The following is a 23,579-nucleotide window of genomic DNA, read 5'->3' on the forward strand; positions in this document are numbered from 1 at the left end:
GGTGATCATAACTCATAAGGTAGTTGTGATAATCCAGTAATGAATGTGAAATGCCTGGGAAACTTAAAACTTTCATTCAAATATAATACATGTCTATTTTAATCATTAATTTATCTAACTGAGCCACCTTCCTCTTTGTGGCTTTTATCTACCCAACTCTAATGTTCTCTCCCACCTTCTTAGATGATTTCAGAACATGAATCATCTTATTACATTACCCTATTAAATATTTCTAAAATAGTTTAATATTACTATTAATAGCCTTTACAATCCTGGACTTTCTAACCTTAATCTTGATCCAACTTTAATTGTAGGCATGAACACACCTTCAACTTAACAATGACATAGAATATCAACTTCTTATTCTTAAACCACATCACCTTTGAGACCTATAATGAAGCCTTGTCTTGCCCACCCATCAATTATTCCATATTTTTACTTAGAACTAACTTTATCTGCCTTCATTTGTCCCCTTTCTCTGCTTATAATTTGTTATCTAGTGCTGCATTAAAAACTACCCCCTCAAAACTAGTGGCTTAAACAACAATAATCATTTGTTTTGATCAAAACTCATGCACTTAAGCATGACTCAGAAGAGAAGATTCATCTCAGCAGTACAGGGTATGGTGTCAGCTGGGGCAGCTTGACTGGTGGGTGGAGGTTCTTGTACTTCCATTCACCTACAAAGCTGGCTAGTCCGTGCTAGAAGTTGTCCCTGAGCTAGAACTGGAGGCCTCATTTTCTCTTCACAGACCTCTTTATAGGCGCTTGGTTAAGGCACTGCAGGATGGCTAGTTTCAAGAGTAGGCATTCTGAGAGGACCATCCAGAAGTGCACGAAATTATTATGATTTAGCCTTGGCAGTCACATAGCAATTCTTTTGCCATATTCTATAGAAGAAATACCAAAAGTCCACCATGGAATTGGAAATAAACTCCAATACTCAATGAGAGCAGTGTCAACACTGCACTGTGTGAGGAACATGTAGGATAGAAGATATTGTGGCAAAAATGTGGAAAGCACAATCTTCCATAGTCCATTCTCTGGCTACATTTTGTATCTCCTATATGTAAAATACAGGCCACCCTGTGAAGGACTCCCAAATTTCAACCTGTTGTGGCATTAACTTGAATCTCAGTATTTTGTCATCTAATTCTGATTCAGATACGGATGAGACTCCTCTGTTTTAGTACTTCCGTACAACTCTTTGAATACCGTTCCTCTCCATCTAAAGGCCTTGAACTAAAGAGACAACTTATCTGGTTCACAGATACCCTATAGCCTAATGGTAGAACAGACATAAGATAAAGGCTATCAATACAGCTACTCAAAGGTCGAAAAACAGGAGGGACACAGCAGTCATAGGCTCAAGGCATTTCAAATCCAGTGGAGTTCATATTGCCAGTTCCTAAATTAGGGTCCAATCCTAATTCCTAGGAGTTGTTCAGTATGTTTCATTACTCCATTCTGTGGGCTTCTGGTTCTGTCTTCTAAGTTATCTTTCTTTTTATACAAGAAGTAGCCCATGTTTGCAACGAGGTGGTTTTTAGCCAACTTCCTATCTGTAGAAATTTGAGAGTCCAAAGTCTTCTTTTTATTCTATATACTGTGTCTATTCTTCTTAGTTCCAAGCCAATGTAATTTTTTAAAGTGTGGCCTCTTTGTTTTATTGATTTATAATTCACTCCATTATATAATGCTATACCCACAAAATGTATAAGATCTCTTCTATATATTACCTGTCTATATAAAATACACATGTGTCAAATATTTCTTACATTTTTACATCATTTTCTACTTTAAGGCTATAACTCTATGTCAGACTTTGATTATATTATCCTTTATATTCTAAAATACTGTATACAAGTTCCTTCCAACCCCTACTCCCACATACTTATTCTCTACTTCTCAAATGAAGCTTTTCCCAAAGTCTCCAAAAAAAAAGTGAATAACTCTGAAAACTCAGTATACCAGGCATAGGATAATTTTGCCTATAATATATGATTATTAATAAATATGATCATGTTCAAATTGTATATAAAGAGCTTACTTGAAATATATATAAACTGCCCAATGAAATAAAGTTAACTTGAGGTTGAAATGAATAAAATTAGCTCATTTTCAATAATATTTCCACCATTTTTAACAAAGATATAGAATCAACAAATCCTCAATACTGATCTGATCTATTTTTGCCCACACTCAGAATTACCTTGCATTTTAACATCCCAGAAGCATTCTGGAAGCTATAGAAAAACAACAGCAAAAATTACGTATTTATTGCAGTAGGTTAAGTACTCACCAAGAGGGATAAACTGCATTTTGATAAACCCTATAGCATTTCTAAAGCTGTAATATTACAAACCACTGAGAAAATAGAATAAATAATTAGTTTTCACACTACACTGACTTTTATATCAAAGGTATTACTTATGTTTATTGAAAAAGTGAACAAAACTACCAACATGGTATATGTTCAATTAACTTCTAAGATAAATTATAGTTTTTTTCTGAAATAATTTCCTATGGGAGTGTGATGCAGAAATCACAATGTTATTTTCATGAGAAATGATCTATACTTTCTACATAAAATAAGTCTCAGCACCTGTTACTATCAGCCTTCAAATGTGTTCTATGCTGCATATGTTGCAGAATCTTTCATTTATTTAACTATTTGATTTTAATAAACATTGTGCTTTAAACTTCAATTGTTTTTCACCTAAAATCTTAAAATAAGTTTTACTTACTATAAAGCAATGTATGTGCTTTATTAGAGGAAACAACTGAAAAGCAAAACAAAATCTTCTGTGAATCTAAGGTAGTTACTTATATATTGTTTTCTCAGTAAGTAAGGCCTTCCCTGATAACATTATTTGAAACTGTGCTTAACCCACTCTGAACTCCTACTCGTCCTTCCCTCTCTTATTTTTCTTCAAAGCATTTATAATGATTTGGTATTCATTCTTTTTTCTTTCTTCTTTTGTTTTTTTCCTTGCTTTCTTTCATCTATCAATTTATTGATCTATTTATTCTCTTAAATGTCTAATCCATTAAATGTCTCTTACATCTCATATTACACTCTATGAAACAATGTTTCTATTTTGTTCACTGCTGTATCATAAGGCCCTGGAACAGTGGTTAATACACAAGAGTCCCTCAGTGTATATTTGTTAATGATTAATCAAATGAATCTTATCTTGTTACCAGGTTTAAATACATATACCATTTGAAAAATTGTCATAGGACTCTATCCAGTTGATGTATGAGAATTAACTAAACCCCATTTTTGTTTCTTTAGAACATTTTAAACTTTTCATTACTAGTGTTCTTTAATGAATCTCCTTGATGCTTATATTTTGGGCATATCATTTATTATTTCCCTAGGGTAATCCCAGAAGTAGGATTTTGGGGTTAAATGGCATATATTTGAAACATTGTGCCAGCCTGCCTTTGAGAATCACTGCTATCAATTTACACTCCCATCATGTTGTATAAGAGTCCCCAGTTTCTCACACTCAATATTTTCATTTATTTTCTTTTTTTTTAATGTTTGCTTATTTTTGAGAGAGAGAGAGAGAGAGAGCAGGGGAGGAACAGAGAGAGAGGGAGACACAAAATCCAAAGCAGGCTCAAGGCTCTGAACTGTCAGCACAGAGCCCAATGCAGGACTTGAACTCACGTACCCGGGGAATCATGACCTAAGCCAAAGTCAAGCGCTTAACCGACTGAGCCACCCAGATGCCCTCATTCATTTTCTTTTTAAACTTGCTGTTAGCGTACCTGGGTGGCTCAGTTGGTTAAGCATCCAACTTCAGCTCAGGTCATGATCTCACAGTCTGTGGTTTCAAGCCCCATGTCGGGCTCTGTGCTGACAGCTTGGAGCCTGCTTCAGATTCTGTGTCTCCCTCTCCCTCTCTGCCCCTACCCTGCTTGCACTCTGTCTCTCTTGCTTGCTCAAAAACAAATAAACATTAAAAAAAAATTTTAATAAAAACAAAAAAAAATAAATAAACTTGCTGAGTCTTTCCCTCTTCTAAATGTCCAAAACCAGGTCAGTAAGAGTGATAAAGTAATGTTTAAGCCCTTTTTCACTTAACAAAAATTTTACTTTACCTGAGCTGGATAAATCACAAAACCATTCACATGTCTATGAATTAAACCTTGACGCAATAAGAGTAGGTTGCTTTATAATGTGATGCACTTCATTTAATAATTTCTTCATTAAATTTTTGTAATGTGTTTTTATGGGTTACACAACATTTAATGGTCTTATACTGATTGCAAATATACTACTTCCCTCTTTAATTTAGACTAATAAAAATAAATTTTATCTCTCTTAAATATATGCAAAAACTTGATTTATGAATATAACAAAACCACTTCCATGCTGTTAATAAGAGTTCTAAAATAGGGGCGCCTTGGTGACTCAGTTGGTTAAGCATCCGACTTCGGCTCAGGTCATGATCTCACAGTTCGTGAGTTCGAGCCCCGCGTCGGGCTATGTGCTAAAAGCTCAGACCCTGGAGCCTGCTTCACATTCTGTGTCTCCCTCTCTCTCTGCCCCTTCCCTGCTCATGCTCTGTCTCTCTCTGTCTCAAAAATAAATAAACATTAAAAAAAAGAGTTCTAAAATAATTTGAAATAAATACATCACTATAAAATGCCGAGTGAATGAATGAATGTCCTGTAAGTTGGTAAATAACATAAGAATATTATTCATTTATCAACCAAACTCATAACTCATATCATTTATCAACCTCAGTTCTTAACAATTTAACTACAAATGTAAAATATTCAGTAATCAGTTTTAATTTGCCAATTATTCTATTTATAGGTAGAAAGTTAACAATATGCATATTCTTTAAGTTTTGTAAGGCAAACCACTCAATTCTTAGTAATGTCATGACTCAAGGAACAAATATGGATAAGATGCTCTATAAATTCAATTTTATAGTTTCATTTATGTGTATATGTATATACACACATAACAACACAAAATTATTTTATCTGGCTTATAAAGAATTTGACGTACAACCCCAAAAGGTCCTTCCTATTAATAATAAGGTAAAGAAAAAATACCAATGTTTAAATGAAAAATAATAGGATTAAAAAATACTTATTTTTTTAAAGTGTTTATTTACATTTCAGTTAGTTAATATATAGTGTAATATTAGTTTCAGGTGTACAATTTAGTAATTAGACATTTACATACACCTGGTACTCATCACAACAAGTGCCCTCCTTAATCCCCATCACCTATTTAACCCATCCCCCGCCCTTCTGGTAACCATCAGTTTGTTCTCTATAGTTAAGAGACTTTTTTGTGGTTTATCTCTTTTTTCCCCTATGATTATTTGTTTTGTTTTTTAAATTTCACAGACGAGTGAAATCATATTGTATTGTATTTCTCCAACTGACTTATTTTGCTTAGCATAATACTCTCTAGCTCCATCCACGTCATTGAAAATGGCAAAATTTTATTATTTTCGATGGCTGAGTAGTATTCCATTATACTTATGGAATATTCCATTATACACATACATACATATATCTCATCTTATTTATCCATACATCAGTTTATGGACATTTTGGCTCTTTCCATAATATGGCTAATGCAGATAATGCTGCTATTAAACATGGGGGTTCATGTATCCCTTTGAATTAGTATTTTTGTATTCTTTGGGTAAATTACTGGATCATAAGGTAGTTCTATTTTAACTTTTTGGGAAATCCCCATATTGCTTCCCAGAGTTGCTTCATCAGTTTTCCTTCTCACCAACAATGTAAGAGGGCTTCCTTTCTCCACATCGTCACCAACACCTGTTGTTTCTTGAAAAAACATTCCACTCTTAACTAATTCTAAGATATGATATGAAATGATATTATCTATAGGATAAAAATTGACACAAAGCATATAACCAACAGAACTATTACCACTGTATCTTATTTTATAACAATGATTTTCCTTTTATAAACCACAAGACTTAACATATTTAGTTAGATGGTATTCCCAGGAAAAGTTAAACGGTATTAAGAATTATAAACAGATATGGGCTATTCTCATTTTAGACCAGAAAACCATATTACTATATATATATTAAAAAGAATCAAGAATTCTCTGTCATATTCATCAAAAAAAACCTAGCCTAACTGAAAAATCAATAAAAATGAGGAATCTATTTAGAGAGTTGATAATATGATGCCTGAATATCTTTTCCTTGATTAAATCAATGTAAGAGAATAGGACATATGGAAGTTAATTTTCAATTACCAAAACGAAGCATGGATATTAATTGAATTGGCCCCAGTCACCTATTGAATCTATGTTAGAAACATGTTTTGGATGGTACACCTTAAATACTAGATTAAATTTAAAACAATGAACAATTCTAATTACTACAATATTTGCACATTTTAGAGGAAATCAAATTTTATACATCATGATATCAAGTAATAGCTTCAGAAATCCATTTTTTCTAATGTGTTTATTATAGAGGCATGTGGGATTTCTGCTGTAATTTCTTTGAATTATAGGCTACTTTTAAGATGCAGGATGGCAATCTTGATGGATTATTAGTTTAACCAGTGTGATAAACTCGTTTCACTTAGCAAGCTGGCTACTCTACAGTTGTGTAGTGACTTTGACAGTCATTATGTCTTTGAATTCAAATAATAACTGTCTTTATAATGAAGATACTCCCCTCTCCCAAATTGTTTCAGAAGCTAGTGCTGGCTTGACAACAAGAAGAAATATATTTCATATTATAATAAGGTTTTATACTTCTAAGGAGCTTCAGAGCTTCTGGAGATGACTTTGAAATTGTCTTATTAATCTTTAATATTCTCATGAGAGCCAAGTAGACAGCAAGTATTATCTGAATTTTGTAAAATAAAACTAATAAAACAATTAGTGAATTTACTTGCCCTAGGCTAAATACTGAAACAATGAAAAATCACAGTGCCAATCCTGACACTTAATTGAAACTTATACATTCCATCTACAATAATTTTTATGGAGAGAACAGTAAAGGCTGAGAGAAAAAATAATCTTCAGAAAATATGAAGTTCAACATAATTTACTTCAAGAAACCCTGAAATAGATATTTTTAAATTTTTTTTTTAATGTTGATTTTTGAGAGAGAGACAGTGTGAGCAGGGGAGGGGCAGAGAAAGAAGGACACACAGAATCTGAAGCAGGCTCCAGGCTCTGGGCTGTCAGCACAGAGCCCAACATGGGGCTCAAACCCACAAACTGTGAGATCATGACCTGAGCTGAAGTCAGACACTCAACCAACTGAGCCACCGAGGTGCCCCTGGATATTTATTTATTATTTGATTGTGCTTGGTGATGGTGACCGTGATAGTACCAGAATTTCAAAGAACTAATTCCCCTGTTCCACTTCTGGGTGACCACATAATGAGTGTGGTCAGGGACACTAACAGTGTTTGAATTCTACTTCATAACAAAGCTGAAACCTGACAAAATCAACAATGGTACAGCAAACTCCAGAGGAAAAAAAAAGAAAATACACAAAGTTAAAATTTGACTTACAATGGACCTTTACATTGGCAAAATACTTGATTCTTGAAAGAACAGTGAAAAACAAAGCAAGCCTCTATGGATTGTAGGGTCTCTGAGTACTCTCATTGGCTGACAGGTTGTAGTCTCCTAATTTGGTTCTTTATCAAAAACCCTTGAAAGAGTTTCTCCATTCTGTTTCATTTTTTTTCTCTTCATATTCTCATAAGGAGTCACTACAACAGTTTGGTTGTTTAGCAGTAATACATTTCTAAATTACTGCTGGAAATGATTGTTCCTATTTTCTATCTAGTTTTCCTGTGTGAAATAACACACTTAACTGATTTATCCTCATTACCAGGAAAAATTATTGCATTCATTTTTAGTCTAAGAAAACTATTATTAGTAGCTGAACTAATCCTAATTTTTAAAATCAAAATTACTTTGGGAATTTTAACCTTCCCAAATAAATGTTTATCTTTTTATATGGATGTTTTCTTGATACTTGAGAAAAATTAAAATAATTCCATGACACTAACATGATGTGTGTCTTATACATAGTTAAATTCCTTTCTCCTCTAACAACTCTACCATACTAAGAATTTTGGGTTATTCCCTAGTAGAAAATGACTTTATTAGTTTTAAGTTCAAATGAGTAACATTGTCTTTGGTAAAATTAAGGGACATAAAACTCAAAAAAATCTTATGGCTGAAAAAAATCTAAAATCTTTCACTGAATAAAGCAGATTTTTTTTCATCTTATACACTTAAAAGAGGGGTATGGTAAATATAAAGGTATGTTTATAATATTCTATTTTAGTATGGAAACCTTAATTTTTTTTTCCTCATAGCTTTAAAAACACAGTCTGTACTTACCTGGCCCATCAGTCATTTTCTCCAGGCACCGAGGAGCTGTGCTAAGAAAGGAGGTATGTTTCAGCTTAGCCGCAAAACTACGGGGTGGCATGTATTTATGTTGAACTTGGGACATCTCATATGATTTTTGAACATCATAGCTGCCAGGTGCTGGAATGTCCTAGAAAGATTTCAATGGATGAGCATAAACATATCTTATATGGAATATATCTAAGACTAGGTAGCATAGATGTTCACACTAAACAATGGCATAAGTAGAAAAATATAAAAATTTTCTTAATCACTTTTTAAAAAAAGAAATTTAAAAGAGTATCCCTAAATTTATGCTCTCCTAATAAAAGTGTAAATTTGCTTGTCAAAATTTAAGGTTAAATAAATAGAATTAGGAAACTTAGATCCATATTCTTTAAAAAAAATAGCCTTTATAATATAGATCAAACTTTCATTTTCAAATTTCACATTGAAAATCAAATTACATACAGGAATGAGAACAATAATTTTTTGTTTTCATAAGCAGCAGAACTATCCCTGCTATATCTGTTCTACATGACCATACTTTACTTGTTCTATGAATGAGACTGCTTATTTCATTTTTAAAATTCCAATTAAGTTAAAAGCCTTCCCCCTTCATCATTTATGGCTGTTTATATGCTCTACAGTTATATTAACATTTTTAATCAACATAAACCACATGGAAATTAATAACTACAATAATAATTCTAAACTCAATTAAACATAAAATATCATTGCACAATTAATGCCTGTAAACTATTAGCTAATTATTTTAATGAAAAAAATTTAACTCCTTTTCCTCAAATTATTTTAAAATAGAAAATGTTATATGTAACATATCTGTTCATCTCTATGATGTAGAAAGATGGAACTTTTCAAGTTTTAATGATTTTCCGGTACACAGGTGACTCTTGTGGCTAATGGTGTGCACTCTAGCACTAGACTTCTTGGGTTTCAAATATCTGTGCCTTACTTCTTTAGAGACCCTAAGCAAGCCAGTTAACCTCTGTGATTCTCAGTTTCCTCATTTGTAAGTGGGAAAGATAATAATATTTACATCATAAATCATAGGGTTGTTGTGAGGATTAAATGAATTAAAACAGGTAAAATACTTAGATTGGTACCTAATTCTATAAAAGCATTAGCTAATCTTAACTATTCTACAAAAGCCAATTGCAATGCAAACAAGACAGAACTACCAGAGTTTGGGCTAATAGGGGAGTATTATAATGTTTCGAATAAGTCAAACAAATCTGGATATTGAAAAATCAGACTTTTAAAGTCCATGTTTTATAAAACATACTTTCTCTGGTTTCTCATACCCTTGTTATCACCTCCAAGCACATGCCAACAACATTATTTTCTACTTCCAAAGAATCACGAAATATGGTAAGAGTACTCAACATGACTAGGGGAGAGATGCTTACACGAAACCTCACATTTCTGGTTTAAGTCCCGTGTCAAACACCAAATGCCACATCGGAAAGTCAACTAAGAAAGGTCAACAGTTGTTTTCTTCTGGCCTATATCAACAGAATATTTAGTAAGAGTGGGCTCAAGAGAAGCAATAATAGCAGTAACTCCAAAGATGACTTCTGGATCTTTTGGGGCTGCTTCAGTAGTATGTGGAAGGAAAGTGGGAGAGAGTACCAAAGCACGAAGAAATCGTGAATACACACAACATACTCAAGGGTATTTAGGAAAGCTTTGCAAAGATCTTGACTGTCCCTACTATACACTTTATTTTTCTTATCTGACATTATTATGGTTACTGCTTCCTGAACACCGTGCCTGGTGTCACCACCTATTCCTTTTTCCAGTGCCCAGCCTCTATATGATTGATGGCTATGGCTCCTGCCACATAGGAATCTTTTTTTTTTTTTTTTAATGTCTCGAAGCAACAATAAGAAACTGCATCCGTGATCAGTTTTCTTCAGAAATACTGTGTTCCCACCCAGGAAAATTCATCACACTAGTTGTACTAAATTTCAATAGATTCACTGGCTCTTTTATTAAGTGAAAATATATTACCCTTGCTCATGATCACCCGTTCTTACAGCGTATTTACGCTTCTCTGAAAACATACTACCTTCTTTTATCCTTTATCAGTGCTTCTAAGTTCTTCTTACTTATCTTCAATTCTCATTTTGTCTGACCAAGAGACTGATTTTTCAAGTCAATTTCCTAGGCAAATGATTGGTAAGATAAATCTGAAACAATGTCTAATAGCAATAATTTAAACAATACGTATATATGGTACCCTAAACACCATTTCAGGAAAAAACAGTATGTGTAGCTAAGATCATCAAATCTCTCTGGGTGATCCTTTATACATCACAGAAAATAGGAAAGGCACACGGTGAGTGGATATGAAAAACATTTCCCATGGCTTTTCTTTTTTTACCCCAGTTATTTGTATCCTGTTCCTGTATTTGGAAAATTCAAAATACTTCCCAGCAGAATCTGAGTCCTGGTCCAAAAACTAAAAATGCCTGATTCGCATATTCCTGGTCTAATTTTTTAGCTAGGACATGAATCTAGGTCCTAGGCTTAAATGACAAACTTTGAACTGGCAGCCAATTATTCAAAGAAACAGACAGCACTAAAAATTCCATTCTAGTGAGGGGCTGGCAATGCTAGAAGCTATGTCCAGCTCACAGAGGCAACAAGAGTAAGTACAGACTGAGGGAAAATGCCACAAAATGTCTGATGAAATAAAAGCTATGCCTCAGTGCAAATTAGAGGTAAATCTAAGGTATCCTGACTTTATCTAGAAAACTCAGGCCCTATCTAAAAATGACATAATCACAGAATTAAAATAATTGATTTATGTAAAAATCTTAGAATGGTATCCGGTACATAACAAGCACTAGAACTTCCTTCTATTGCCATCATCGTTGTCATTAGCATTTTATTCCTATTAGGTGTGACACTGCATGTAACCCTCAAAGATACCTTCCTTGCATGGAGAGATGTCAACTGGATATTTAAAGGGAAAGCTGCTAGTATGTTAAGAACCAAACAAACAACAATAACAAAACTGAAAAGTAGTCAAGTTGTTGAGAATCACAAGAAGACAATGTCCCAGGCAGTTTAAAAAAAAAAAAATCACTAGTTTCAACCAGCTTCAAGGGAAAGCAGGTCGCCACATTTATGTTTTGGAAAAACTATTTCACATACTTTGTGACCTTATTCAATTCTGTCAAGCAAGTTGAAGCCCCTGTAAAATTCTCCATGCCCAAATACAAGCTTCTTCTTCAAGGTATTTAACAAATTTTGAACTTGGAAGAGTAGAAAGCTGAAGAGTAAAGCTGAAACTTGAGAGTAGAGGGTAGAACATGCAGGAAGAAATAAGAGACCCTCAGGGTTTCAACCGGAAACTCAAAAGAGTGACAAGGGCAGAGCCACAAAGACAGAGTGGAATCTTAGTCTTGTGGCACTTCTCAGGTAAACCGTCACTAGAAGGACGAACCCCAGCAGTCTACAACAGACCTGACAGCAAGAGCCATATGACAGAAATCCGTGCACTAGACTTAACACTGTGGGTAACTGAACCACGACTACTCCTTTCAAGTTATACAGTAAGTGCTCTTTCATATCTATTTTCATGTCTTTTCTGTTTCTAGGGACAAACATATCAATACAATGGTAGGTAGCATAATGTAAGAATTATCACTATGCTTTGGCTGAAATAAGCTTTCATTACACCTTTTGGGTAGATTGTTCTGGCTGTTATTTCCTACCTACCTGAGTGTATTCCAGTCTAAAAATTTATTTTAAAATCCCAAATATATAATTATTAAAAAAATCACTAGAATGTATTTTCTAATGAAGCTTGTCCTATCAGTTAAGCGACTTAAGCAGACTTCAATGAAACTTTCAAACAAAGCTTTGAATCACAATCTTTAATCAAATGTATATATAGTATATATATATGTATATATATGTGTGTGTGTATATATATGTATATACATATATATATATGGGTCATAAATGTAGTGAAGTTTGCCTCAATATGCAGAAAACTTTTTGATTAAAGCAATTTACCAATATGCTTATTCAAGTTGCTTCATTTTGGCTTTGTAGAGAATAAAGACATTTCAGATAATAATCAAATTATCTTTGTTTTGCATATTGCAAATTATAATTACAATCACATTACCCTTGCCATTTTTCAGCTTTCCTAACATTTGCCATCCTGAACACATGCCTCTTTAAATATCTGACTTAGGAAAGAATAAGTGTTATTTTAGAACAAAAAAATAATAACATATAATATTCATATAGATAGGAAATTATACTGTTTTGTGATAGGCAAAAATAGAAAATATTGATTTTATTTGCCATAATCTCCTGGAACACCAGAAAAGACTTTTTGCCCTAATGCTGGTTTATGAAAGGAACTAAAATTGTAAGCTACACCATGGTACTTCAGGCTCAGTAAAGAATAACATAAAATGCTGATGGACAAAATCATGTAGACAATAAAACCACTGATTTCACCTACTTTCTCTAATGTAACATTATACAATTCATACTTGAATCACAATTTTGCAGTTGTTTGCTGACATTTCCACTTCATTAGCCTCAGATAGCCTTAAAGTAAAACTCATTATCTTCCCTTTCCCAACTACCCAACCTTCTATCCTTTCTTACCTACCTATAATAACTCCTTATTTAACCAGGTCTGCAAATAGAAAGCTGGCATTTACTTTTCTTCACCTTCCTCTCCCATATCTAAAAATCATCAGTTATAACCATTGTAACATCTCTCCCTTTATCCTTTTATTTTCTTTACTACCAAAGCAATCTTGCTAAGGGCTCTAAAATATACCTGACAACTGTACTAACTGTCTCTTTAAACGTTAGGTCTTCTGTCTCAAACCATCTGCATCACAGTTGCAAATAAGTTATTGTACTAAAACATGACAGAATTCTGCGGGAAACATGCATTGGTTCCTGAGTGTAATGTGAAATTTTTCGGAAAATTATCTTTGGCAGTAAAAGTCTTCTTAAATTTGAAGGCAAATTTACAATTGTAAAACCCAGTTCAAGTAGGTCCTCTTCCATTCTTGATCACCCTAGCTAGAAGTGACAGCCTTCACTTTTCAATTCTTCTGTTCCTTATCATATAAATATACTTATCTATATAAACACATAAATATAAGTATACTGTATACTTATTTGTAAACATATAAACATACAAAGAGTTCATTAAACAAATATATTTATTTGAATATATATTTCTTTTTTCATCAATGTAAAAGCAGGAAGAAGGTATATAGCTATCTGATGCTTCCTCAAAAAAGATTCTATTTACCTTATATATTTGCAGATTAATTTTCCTTTTACTCTCTCAAAGAAAGCTGACATTAAAAATCCAGGAGCATAGGGGCACCACAATAGCATTGGACATTTAGGCCCTTTCATGCTTCCTCCTGTACCATTCTTTTTTCTTTAATGTTTATTTATTTTTTAGAGAGTGCAAGCATGGGAGGGGCAGAAAGAGGGGGACAAAGGATCTGACGTGGGACCTGCACTGACAGCAGCAAGCCTGACATGAGGCTCAAACTCATGAACCATGAGATCATGACCTGAGCGGAAATCAGTCATTCAACCAACTGAGCCACCGAGGCATTCCTCTCCTGTATTATTCTTAGACTAGCTCATCCTTATGTTCTCAAGATACTGACCATAGCCCAAACCATAACATTCTCATTTCAGAAATGAAAGTAAAGGACAAAAGGCAAAAATATGTTTAATAACACAACAGCTTTCTCTGAAGAACTTTCCCAGTCCCATAACTTTTGCTTTCTTTGCATTAGTTAAAAGTATGTCAAATAACTACCCTATAACTATAATAGAACTTGAAAAAAGGAATTGTTTTAGCTGGGCACATTGCTCTTCAAATAAAATTGGATTCTGTTGGTAAGGAAGAAAAAGATAAATATATCTTTATATCTATATGTGGTTGGCAACTAGTAATCTCAGTCATAATATTCTCTGCCTTTGAGGGCACTAGAATTATAAACTATAACTCACTTCTAGAGTACTATCCAGGATATTAGACTATCTCACTCAAGAGATATTTTGACTAGAGGTTTGTGGGCTTTGTTCTCTAATTCTTGCTCATCCTGTGGGTCTCAACCTTTCCTGAATCCATTAGCTGTCAGGTCTCCAGTGATACACGTTTAGGACACACCGCTCTTAACTTTGTCGCAGTTGTTACACTTGCCATTAAATAAATCTTCAATTACTTGTTTAATATCATTCATCTGCATAGGTATATGTAAACTTTTAAAGGTTCAGAAAGTATTTTGTTGATCATTGTATCTTCAGTGATGGCAAGTGCCTTGCAGTCACTAAGTGATCAACGAATATTTTTTAATCAATGAGAAACTATATGAGCTAATGAAAGAGTGAATGAAAATGTTAGTATCTACCTTGAAGTCATTCATCCATGTGTGGCCTTATCACTGAGCGCCCCCCTAACAGCAGGGTTGCCATAATGCCTTGAAAGTATTTTCACCCCTAGAGTGCCTAAATTTGTCTCACATATAAACAGTTTATATTAAATGTGTGCTAGGTAAAGATTGTTCAAGTACTGTTTTCCCTAAAGATGTTAGGGATGTTCCTGTTTCTAAAAAAAAAAAAAAAAAAAAGGTATAACTTACAATCTCAGCAATGATGTAGAAATATGCATACATCTATTCATACTGACCAAGGACTGACTTCCACAAAATCGTTAGGTAGTTAATTAATATTTTATGTGAGATGCATTTCCTTCTCTTTTCTATCAAAAAAGTAGACTTTTACTTTTGAGGCTTGAGCTTTTCATGACCACCTTTGACATTGGTTTTATAGAAAAAAAATGTGTATCTCAGCAGATTAAAGTAAAACACATGAACAGAAATGGCCTATATAACCTTTCTTTTCCTGTAAATGCTAATGTTACTGAGGCAGGAAAAAAAAAGCATAGATTATTGCCAGTCCTAATAGTTCTAACTGACATGATAACATTTCTTCAGAGTTTCATCAACTCAATACAAATCCGGAAGTTAATTCTTTTGTAAGTTGAAAGTGCAAAGAGTTAATGTAAGTGATTTTTTAAAAGACCATAACTGTTCCTAGAACCAGTTGGACAGATTTAGATAAGGCACTAAAAATTATCTTGATAAACTTGGAAAACTTAATAGAGTTAAATTTTGAATGTGACTTGTGAGGGATGAAATCAAATGACCCCCTATTGTCATCTATTATGTTCAGTATGGCAAGAATTACCTCTTATATAAAAAGAAGGATCATTTTAAGGTAGTGCTATTGAAATACCATGGAACCTAGAGTCAGAATTGCTGGGTTATATTCATAGCCTTGTTATTAGCATCATTCATGCAGGCCTTCAAGAACCTCACTCATCCAAGCCCCTCTCACCCTGATGATGCCGAAGGTCATGTTCAGAAATATTTCATGGGTCACTGTGCAGGGGATGTGTTTTCTCCCTTCTCTTCTTCCTATGACATTGGTAGTGAGATGAGTCATAGAACTATTTATATTTGGAAGTTGCCTCTCCCACAGTAAGCTATGAGTGGGCAGGATAATCCGGACTTCCTTTCTGTGAGGTATAAATATCTTAGCATTCCATTACCTGCATCAAAAATTAATTATGGCTGGGATGTCTGGGTGGCTCAGTAGGTTAAGTGTCCTACTCTTGGTATTCGCTCAGGTCATGATATCACAGTTTATGAGTTCAAGCCCCATGTCAGGCTCTGCAGTGCCAGTGTGGGGCCTGCTTGGGATTCTTTCTCTCTCCCTCTCTGTGCCTCTCTCTCTCTCTCTCAAAACAAATAAACTTAAGACAGTGAAATAAAAATAATTATGGTTATATCTAGACAGAGAAGAGTAAAGGTGATGACAGACAGGAATAAACTATGAAAAAGGAGAGAAAACAAGGTAATTAAGACAAAGGAGATAGGGAACAGGAACCGAAGGCTGCCTACACACAGAGGTAAAGATCCCTGGTAATGTTAACCATACACTCAAATAATGTCTTCCATGTTATGACACATGGAAGATCTCAAGTTTATAGATCTCAATAGCAAAAGGCAAACTGTACATTTGAAATGAAGGAAACCAAATTATTCTCCCTGAATGTTCCTCTTAATATCTTTTCTAATGAATGAAATATATTTTAAATATCCCATTTCCTTCCAGATTTATACTGCTTCACATAGCACTAAAGAATTGTTCAAGTCAGTTTATACTTGGTGTCAAATTTAATAACACATTTTTTAGTGACACTAAATGTTTCTTGATTGAATAGATAAAGAAACAAAACAGGCAGAATAAAACATTAGATGAAAAAGCTTCAAGGGTTCTATCACTGTGTCTAAGTGTCATACATATAAAGGTTATAGCCATCTAAAAACATCCAAAATATCTTTTAACTTCATAAAGAATCAAGAAAATGATCATCTAGAATAATGCAAATATCCTACTTCTTCCTTTCCCTTTTTTTGAAAAGTTTGGTATATTGTTTCCCCTGTACTGTAAACAAAATGCTGCTTAAGTGATCCTGTTTTTAAATGCTACACTCTTTTAGTTTTGGTCTAACAAAAATTTACTCTTTACTAAGCACTGATGCTAGTAACCATCCATAGTGAAGACTGTGGACTCTGAAGCTATGTTGTCTGGGTTCAAGGTCTGGCTCAGTATTTCTGCTAATCACATGACCATGGGTAAATCTTATGTCTCAATTTCCTCATCTATAAAATGGGAATAATAATAGTTCCTACCTTGGAGGCATGTTGTAAGGATTAAATGAGTTAATATATGTGCAACACAGAGTGCTAGGTGACACTATGAGAACTGTGTAAATTTTAGTTGTTATTATGCCTCATAAATACTGATATTTGGGTGATACTTGATTTTTCCCCAAATAGCTACTACAAGTAATATTTGAAAGTAATATATTCTTCAATGTCAGAAATAAATTAATTTAAAACATGAGGGTTTTTTTTGAACATGCAGTTTAAAAAAATATCAGTATATCTGTTTCAAATGACAAAAAGCACAAAGACTGACATAAAATTGTAACTTGGTTATGGGCCAAATATAATTTAACAAATATCTTCATTAGACATTAAAAAAAAACCCAAAACTTAGAATAGAGTCCTCTATCATTTACTAACATTATTAAATAAATGTCATGCTCTAAAAAACAAACCAAAAAAACACTCTTTTCTCCATACATTTCAGGAAGATGAATCAACTCTTTTTAAAAAGTAGTATTTATTGAACAATTTCAAATGACTTTGTTAGAGTTATTGGAAATCTACATTTCAATATATTAAATAAAATGTAAATTTTCTAGTCCCAGGTTCTGGTTTTGTAGAATACAGATACTTTCATCACCTTAAAGATACAACTATCATAAGAAAAGTGAATTTCTTTATAAAGATATTCCATATTAATGCCTATATAATAAAAGGCAAAGTCAATTTCACATGCACAGAAGCATGTGGGAAAAAAAGACAAGTGCAAGAGAAAGAAAAAAGAAAGTTCATGGTTTCAGCTTAGAAAAGCATCTAATTCACATCTCTCATGGATTCACTCCAAATTTGCCAGAGAACTCATAGGAAAAATTAAAAAGAAACATGCACACGCGCACACACACACACATACACATACACACAACACACACACACACACACACACACACACACACACACACAGCAAAATGAAATGAACAAAAAAAAGCTAACAAACCAGAAGTAAAAAGGGATATCTAACTTAAATCATATAGTCCTGATTGGCAAACAAAAATTGGTATAAAACATTTATTTTGTTTGTTTAGCTGAAATATAGTATCAATTAGCATAAAAAGAGATACTGCATCCTGTCTCCACTGTCTATTGCTGGCTTAGAGATCTAGGATCTGTATCACATAGATTACTGGCCCAGTATAGATCACCTTTGATGTAACTACATATTGTTCTATTTTTCCTTCCCATTACTACACTACATTCTCACTGTAAATATTTAAAATACAAAGTAAAAAAGAAAATCCCTCTTTTACCAACCTGCACAGTTGGACTCACTGAGCACAATATTATTGTACAATATTGTACTGTACAATATTATTCTACTCTATTACTTTAACCAGCCTTCACTAGTGAACATTTAACTCATTTCCACTTTTGCATTGTTATAAACAATTACATAATAAATTAAAACATATACACATATGTCTATGTACTTCTGGACAAATGCCAAGATAAATTCCTAGAAAATGAAATTGTTAAGGCAAGGGATATGTGCAATTTAAGTTTTGGTTGAAATTATCAAGTAGTCTCAGAAAAGTTTTAGCAATGTAAACTCCCCCAATAGTACAGGGGCCCTTGAACAACATGAATTTGAATTACACGGGTCCACTTACATGCAGATTTTTTTTAATAATTATATTGGAAAATTTTTTGGAGATTTGCAGCAATTTGAAAAAATACACATATGTACCGTGTGGCCTAGAAGTATGGAAAAATTTAGGAAAAAGTTAGGTATATCATGAGTGAATAAAACATGTAGCCAGTATTTTATCATTCACTACAATAAAATATTTACAAAGTTAAAATGTATCAAAATGTACACACACACACACACACACACACACACTTACAGATAGCACATGGCACCATTTGCAGATGAGAGAAATGTAAACACACATAAAAATGTAGTACTGAATCGTAACTGTATAAAATTCACTGTAGCATGCACAGTACTACTGTGATAATTTCGTAGCCATCTCCTGTTACTGCTGCAGTGAGCTCAAGTGTTGTGAATATCTGCCTAAAACACTGTGTGACACTAATTCCTCCACATGAACAGTTTCTCTCTCCACTAAATTGCCTACCACAGCAAAAAGTGATCTCTTGTGGTGCTCACATATTTTTCAACATGTTGAATACAATACTGTTAGCCCGGAATAACACCATAGGACCCATACAAAGTGCCACTAGTGATGCTGGCAGTGCTCCTAAGAAACAGAGAAACAGTCATGTCAGTATAAGAAAAAGTTGAATTGCTTGAAATGTACTATAGATTGAGGTCTACAGCCTGCCATTCCAAAATAAATGAATCCAGCATTAAGGGCCAATGTAAAAAAAGAAAAGACAATTTGGGAAGCCATCACTGTAGCTACACCAGCAGACACAAAAACCCTGCACTTTTTGTGAAATACTTTTTTATCTTGTATTAAAAATGCAGCTTTTTGTGTGGGTGCAGGATTGCTATAAGAAAGTCATACCTATAGACTCTAATATGATTGAAGGAAATCTGAAGTCATTATAGGACAACCTAAACCAAAAAAAAGGTAAAGGAACTAACGCTGGAGAATGTAATGCCAGCAAAGGATGATTTGAGGCTTTTCAAAAGAGGTGTGGCTTTAAAAAATGTCAAGATAACAGGAAAAGCAGCTTCTGCCCAACCAAGAGGCAGCAGACAAGTTCCCAGACACCAGCAAGAAAATCACTGAAAAGAAAGGATATCTGTCTGAATAGGTTTTTTTTTTTTTAACGTTTATTTATTTTTGAGACAGAGAGAGACAGAGCATAAACAGGGGAGGGGCAGAGAGAGAGGGAGACACAGAATCCGAAACAGGCTCCAAGCTGTCAGCACAGAGCCCGACACGGGGCTTGAACTCACGAACTGTGAGATCATGACCTGAGCTGAAGTCGGACGCTTAACCGACCGAGCCACCCAGGCGCCCCAGTCTGAATAGGTTTTTAATGCAGATGGAAGTGCCCCATTCTGAAAACAAAAATGCCAAAGGACATTATTGGTAAGAAAGAGAAGCAAGCACCAGGACTTAAGGCAGGAAGAGATAGGCTAATTCTACTGGTTTGTACAAATGCAGTCACTTTTATGATCAGGACTGCCCTTACGTCTAAAGCTGCTAATTACCTATAAAGCTGCTAACCCCCAAGCCTTGAAGGGAAATGAGAAAACATCAGCTACTGGTCTTGTGGTTATACAAGAAGGCTTGGACAAAAACCCTTTTTCTGGATTGGTTTTATCTGTGCTTTGTCCCTGAAGTCACGAAGTACCTTGACAGTAAGGGGACTGCCTTTTTTTTTTTCTTTCTTTCAAAGTGTTTAGGAATTCTTTAATTATAAAAAGAAAGGCAATGGGATTATCTATCAGGTTCTAAAGGTACCCATGCATTAAATCACTCAAATTCTAGGGGCGCCTGGGTGGTGCAGTCGGTTAAGCGTCCGACTTCAGCCAGGTCACGATCTCGCGGTCCGTGAGTTCGAGCCCCGCGTCAGGCTCTGGGCTGATGGCTCAGAGCCTGGAGCCTGTTTCCGATTCTGTGTCTCCCTCTCTCTCTGCCCCTCCCCCGTTCATGCTCTGTCTCTCTCTGTCCCAAAAATAAATAAACGTTGAAAAAAAATTAAAAAAAAAATTAATAAATCACTCAAATTCTATCTTAAAAACCAAAACCTTAAATTACAGTACTATTAAGCTTCCTTATAGTAAGGAATAAGACCAAGCTATACTAGGGTACAAACCCTGAAATTCTTGGCATGAAAATGATTTAGTAGACATCTGGTTTATTCAAACATTAGGCCTACTGAAGACAGAATTAACAGAGCTCATGGAGTAGGGAGAAAAAAAATCCATACAGCATCTGCTTCACTGCAAATTTCCTGGGGAAAAATTTTATGCATTCTGTACTACAGTCTTACCAGTAAGCATCCACATGTGCTTGATACAGGTTAACTTGAATAGGAGACTAGAAACTTTCTGTACATTCAACTGGGCAAGTAGCAGTAATGATGCAACTTTCAGAAACATTTTTAGGCATAAGAAATAGCACTGCCTACAGTGAGAGTCTTTGATAATCAAAGAAAAGAATATCACTAAATATAATCTTACAAATAAGAAGGAAAATATATGTATTTTTACCAAAGCATTGCTTTACATACCAGGAAAAATGTCACAATGAGATCTTCTATGAAATTAAAACATTAATTGTTATACTCAACTTTAATCAATTCTGAAGTTATTTTGTGGTATTATAAATCAGAGAAAAAAAAATTTAATCTAAATGCAACTTAGGTAAGAAATGAAGGACTAATATGGGAAAAAAGCAGCACTTCTCTGGCTAACTCATTAAAAAAATGCCAAATAAAGATTTTGAGTCAAATTTTATTAAACACCATAAAAACAGATCACCACTACAATTCAAGAGGATAATCTAAATATGCACTTGACAATAAAGCACATTTGAGTATGGACTGAAAAAAAAAGTTTTCCAAAAAACCATCAAATGTATCATCTCCAAATACCCAAATAATAAATCACTTCTGCAGGCCTTTTGTTGGGTGGAATCATAATGAACTGAAGATTTATTGCTATGAAAAAAAAATCTGTAGTACAGTAACATGAATCTTGGGTATTAAGCATAATTAGCTGAATCGAGTTAAGAAGTTCAAAATCTAATAAGAAACGTGTGTGTGTGTGTGTGTGTGTGTGTGTGTGTGTGTGTGTGTGTGTGAGAAAGTCTATAAGCCAGTTGACCCAAGAGCAACCAAGATATCTAACCTGTTCAGTAAGAGCAAATATTATTTTAAATCTTGTTCTTTGAAGGCAATTAAAAATTACAGTTCCAACAGCCCATAAACCAAATTTAAAAAACTGTAGAAAGCAATTAAAACCACATTCAAAAAGCCATTTTTTTTTCAGCTCAATATCAGTACCTCAAGGGGAAAAGAAAAGCATCCTTCTTTTGATATTGGACAATGCCCCCATCCACCCCATGAGTTCAACAACAAAGGCATAAAAATGGTCTACCTTCAAACACATCTCTAATTCAGCCTCTAGATCAGAGGGTCAAAAACATCTTTAAGGCTCCTTACACATGGTACTCTATGGAAAGCACCGTCAATCCTATGGAAAAAACCCCAACAGAGAGAACATCATTAAAGTCTGGAAGGATTACACCACTGAAGATGCCATCATTGCTATAGAAACAGCCATGAAAGCCAGCAAGTCTGAAACAATAAATTCCTGCTGGAGAAAACTGTGTCCAGATAGTTTTTTTTTCTTTTTTAAGTTTTTACTTAAATTCTAGTTAATATACAGTTTAATATTAGTTTCAAGTGTACAATTTAGTAATTCAACACTTACATACAACACCCGGCGCTCATCATAAGTACCTGCCTTAATCCCCATCACTTAATTACCCCATCCCCCTACCCACCTTCCCTCAGTTTTTCTCTATAGTTAAGAGTCTATTTTTTGGTTTGCCTCTCTTTTTTTCCCCCTATATTTGTTTGTTTCTTAAATTCTACATGTGAATGAAATCATATGGTATTTTTCTTTCTCTGACTTATTTCACTTAGCATAATACTCTCTAGCTACATCTACATCATTGAAAATGGCAAGATTTCATTCTTTTTGATGGCTGAGTAATATATTCCATTATATCTATCTACCTATTGATCAATAAAGAAGATGTGATCTATCTATTGATCAATGATTAATATATTGTTAAGATTAACAGATAAGATAGATCACATCTTCTTTATCCATTCCTCAGTTGATGGACATTTGGGCTATTTCCATAATTTGGCTACTGTAGATAATGCTGCTATAAACATGAGGGTCCATGCATCCCTTCGAATTAGTGTTTTTGTATTCTTTGGGTAAATATCTAGTAGTGCAATTGCTGGATAGTTTTCTTTTTAACTTTTTGAGGAACCTCCACCCTGTTTTCTATAGGGACTGCCCCAGTTTGCATTCCCACCAAAAATGCAAGAGGGTTCCCCCTTCTCCACATCTGTGCCAACATCTGTTGTTTCTTGTGTTGTTAATGTTAGCCACTCTGACAGGTGTGCAGCAATATTGTAGTTTTGATTTGTATTTCCCTGATGGTCAGTGCTGTTGAGCATCTTTTCATGCATCTGTTGGCCATCTGTGCTCTTTGTAAAAGTGTCTATTCATGTGTCTAAATGTTTTGCATTACTTCATATGACTTACAACAAATGTAATTTTTTAAAAAATCATGCAAAAGACTGGAGATACAGCAGAAGAGGTGGGAGGAGACAGTTTCAAGATAAGTATTTTGGAAACATTCAAGATCTAATAGACACCACACCAAAAGAATGAACAGATG

The 23,579-nt window shown here is 34.2% G+C and overlaps 1 protein-coding gene across 1 annotated transcript in view; it reads right to left on the reverse strand.

Annotated features, from left to right (window-relative positions):
* Positions 1-23,579, reverse strand: part of STPG2 (sperm tail PG-rich repeat containing 2) — a 640,262-nt gene that overhangs the window by 388,228 nt on the left and 228,455 nt on the right. Inside the window, exon 11 of the mRNA XM_047091542.1 lies at positions 8,396-8,555. Within this exon, the coding sequence (XP_046947498.1) occupies positions 8,396-8,555 (160 nt within the window). The remainder of the gene's footprint in view (positions 1-8,395; positions 8,556-23,579) is intronic.

Source organism: Lynx rufus, unplaced genomic scaffold (assembly GCF_022079265.1).
Source record: "Lynx rufus isolate CCGP_SWC_20201006 ecotype Redwood Valley unplaced genomic scaffold, mLynRuf1.p SCAF_3, whole genome shotgun sequence".
NCBI lineage: Eukaryota > Metazoa > Chordata > Mammalia > Carnivora > Felidae > Lynx > Lynx rufus.